This window comes from Toxotes jaculatrix, chromosome 21, assembly GCF_017976425.1.
Source record: "Toxotes jaculatrix isolate fToxJac2 chromosome 21, fToxJac2.pri, whole genome shotgun sequence".
Classification (NCBI taxonomy): Eukaryota; Metazoa; Chordata; class Actinopteri; family Toxotidae; genus Toxotes; species Toxotes jaculatrix.
In genome coordinates this window covers 12358408-12361994 of record NC_054414.1, presented here as the reverse complement: position 1 = coordinate 12361994, position 3587 = coordinate 12358408, and the positions used below count along the sequence as shown (strand labels likewise).

General features: G+C 44.0%; 1 protein-coding gene across 1 annotated transcript; it reads right to left on the bottom strand.

Moving 5' to 3' along the window:
- Window positions 1–294: 294 nt before the first annotated feature.
- On the bottom strand, window positions 295–2987 carry LOC121175395 (probable phosphatase phospho1). The gene is made up of 2 exons (XM_041029158.1): window positions 2905–2987; window positions 295–1116 (listed from the first exon to the last, which is right to left on the bottom strand). The coding sequence occupies exon 2, from the start codon at window positions 1076–1078 to the stop codon at window positions 299–301; it is 780 nt and encodes a 259-aa protein (XP_040885092.1). The 5' UTR covers window positions 1079–1116; window positions 2905–2987; the 3' UTR covers window positions 295–298.
- Between the last annotated feature and the right edge of the window lie 600 nt (window positions 2988–3587).

Below are 3587 nucleotides of genomic sequence, written 5' to 3'. Positions count from 1 at the left end.
GGCTGAGTGTTTCCCCCCTGTTAGTGTCCCCCAAAATGCCAAACCATTCCTTTAAAACATCAGATTCAAATAGATGCACACTGTTTGGGTACATCTTTATAAGTTGTACCATGTGTGGCTAAGGTAAAATCATGCATATCCTGCCACCCACCTGGACTACGGTTGGTGCACCTTTGCTATATTTGCCCCCCTCTTTCACACACACACACACACACACACACACACACACACACACACACACACACACACACACACACACACACACACACACACACACACACACATAGGCACACACATCTCATCTCTCCTTCATTATTTTCTTGAGGCAGTCCACAATATCCTCACCGCTGACCCAGGGAACTACGTTTGCCTTTAACTTGGCTGCCTGGGACTGCTGCATGCCCTGCAGCAGCCTATGCATGGGGAAGTCCCTCCTGGGGAAGGCTGTGTCCCTGGGACCCAGAGCCAGAGAGGGACAGATGTCATTGGCCCCATCTCCGATATAGAATACCCTCTGGAAGGCTGCACCACCACGCTCCTTTTGCCGGCCTGCCAGATACTCCCGAAGGATAACCTGCTTGCACATGTTGTCGGGACAACAGGGACACGAGTGGGAGTGGAAAGGGAGCAGCACAAGCCGTCCAGTCGCATCAAAACTGGCCGGGTTTGTGAAAATCTTCCGAAAAAGGTGACGCACCCCAGCATGCTCCAGCCACGTCTCGATGAAGTACATGTTGGCATCAGACACAACTACTAACTCATAATCCTGCTGGTGGTTCTGCAGATACTGGAGGAGGTTCAGGAGGCCGGGAGTTGGTGGGATCTTCTCCACTGCTGAATGGATGGAGTCCTTAGACACACCCTGCTCTGCCATGTAAGCCAAGACCTTCTGCATGTGCTCGTTATAATGCCCCTCCCTGTAGCTGTTTTTCAGCCAATCAGGCAGCCGCTGGTCCGGCAGAGCACACACCACAGCATCATCGCTGCTCTCATTGATGATGGTCTCATCAAAGTCGAACAACACCAAAAAGCGCTGCTCCTGTGGCGCTGCAGGGGTTAGGTTTGATGGTGCTGTCATCTTTGGTGTTTGTGGAGAAAACAGTGAGTGGTCCCTCTCTAAGAAAAGGAAGTGGGAGGAATGAAACACTGTCAGTTGTTTTTATTTGATTTTTTTTCTCTGTCAAGGACAACGGATTCTGAACAGCACATAGTTATTGATACTATATTCTATTTCTGCCAATAGATCCCCTTAAATCCTACACACAGGTCATTTAAACTGCACTGACCCACACATCAAATTGTTTAAATACTCTGATTTAGGCCATTAGCTATAGGGGAAACATATGTTTCCAAGGGGAAAGGAAGGTTTAAAATAAACAAGAGCAACATGTAAACAGGATGCACATTAGACTTCACAGCAAAAGAAAGCTTTAAATCACTGGATGAGCTTCTGATATGCAACACACAGTAACACACTTCCTGTCCTCATCACGTTTTTCCACATAAACATTTGTTCATTTCTTTAGGTCTGAGGGAAAAAAAAACTCACTCAGACATTTATTTATGCGTATCCGAGCCAGATGTCGGACCAGTGCCAGTTCCATATTTACAAAGCCGATTTATTTGTAGCACAAGCTTTCACCGTAGCAGACGTGTTGTAACTTGAGCGAAGAGAGAGCTGTTATGTCACAGCATTCTTTTACCATAAGTGGAACAAACATGTGCATTGATGACAAAACCAGCAGTGGTGGAATGTCAAAATGTCAAATCTAAACACGTGACCATCTAGTAAAATATTGCTATTAGATTAGCTAGCATTAACCTCAAGAAGAAACAACAGCAGATACAACATTTAAACTGTTCAGCGACAGTAATAGTAAACCGATGATATTCTGCATGATGAGCACCCTGCTGTTCATTCTTAAATTTACTTTGGTGATGATAGGCTCTTTTTTTTAAACACTGTGCCTCTGCTAATGATAAGTCAAGGGTCTTGAGAAAGGGAAAGCCGGTTGTATGGGTTCCAGTGGTGTCACCAGTTGTATGGAACTGACAAACCAGTTATGTAACTTAGCTGTGCACTAAATTGAAATAATTAAAAGTAATGACATAAGAATGGAGAAGCCTTTCCCTCACAACGTGAAGATTGTGAGATGCTTGATCAGCCAAGTCCTGTCTGACAAGCTGCTTGCACAACCTATTAGTGCATTCTATCAAAATCCAAGAACCACAGCAGCAGAGGGCACTGGGTTCATGCCTTACCCTAATGACCTAATGGAGAGTGAAGTTTGGTGCTAAATGCTTACACTGGCCAAAACCACTTTGGGTCAGAAGAACAGATCACACAATCATCAATCAGAAATTTATATTTAGATTTATAAACGTACGGCTAAAAATATATGTAAAATATAAATTACACTTAAATACATGTATTCTAATATAATTTTCTGCTTTTGCAGGAAAGCTTGGCCTGCTGGGACATGATGAAATGCATGCACACCATTTTCTTTTACCTACAATGTCAGCTCATTGTACTGTAATAACATGAGGCCAGCTGGTTTGGTACTCAGTGATCTTAATGTCCTATAACCTGCAGTTTGGCTGCAAGGACGCGTTGTGCCAAGTGAGCGTACGCCTGCCTTTCCACAGTAGCGGCATTATTAATAGGGCATATTTACACACTAAGCTATCTAATTTTAACCCCGGAGCGCTATTCCTGTGCGAGAGGTTACCAATGAAAGTCATTATAGCGCGGTTCTGTCAGGAGTCATTAGGCTGACCGGCTATACTGTTATGTCCTACCGGCAAAGCTTAAAAAGGCGCATTCAAACACAAACATCGCGCACAGATCAAAATAAACAGAGAGAAAAACCTGTGAGGAATAAGACAGAAAAGCAGGCCTACCGGCGGTGGGGCATACGAGCGGGAATGGTAGGCTAGATGCCCGGCTCCGGCGACCGCATCCCAGTCACCATTAAGATTTTTTAAAGGAGACTCCCTCAGCAGCACAGAGGGCATTCCCATTTAAAGCCACTGTGTCAAGTTAACCAGCGTAAACACCATACTTCCGCCATCGCCTTTCGAATTAAAAGCACCACAGAAGAACTTTCGTGCCACCGACGTTTTACTTCAAAATAGAGGTCATGGAGAAAATAAACGAACGAGGTTAACGCTTTATAATACAATGTAAGTAAAGTGGAAGAAAATATAAGGAATAAGGAAGAAGAAACTCGGACTTTACAGCCCTTACACCTCATTCTGTATTATGAAGTGTTACAAGAAACAGTACAGATGTTTGATTATATAGCCATACTTTCATGTAATTCATCACAGTGTGCAGTTGTGTTTTAGAGTATTTACTCCCTGGACACTTAAGTACATCAAAACAATCTAATGCAGCCCAGCACAACAGCTAATTAGTCTACCTTTATGCAGTTCATAATGGCCAGTTCTTGTTATAGTATAATTATATATAATTCAAAGGTGTTTATCACTGAGGGTGTGGTGTAACATGCCCCCCCCCCCCCCCCCCCCCCCCCCTCCTCATATTGGTTAACTGGCTGGACAAGACATTATAACACCACTCA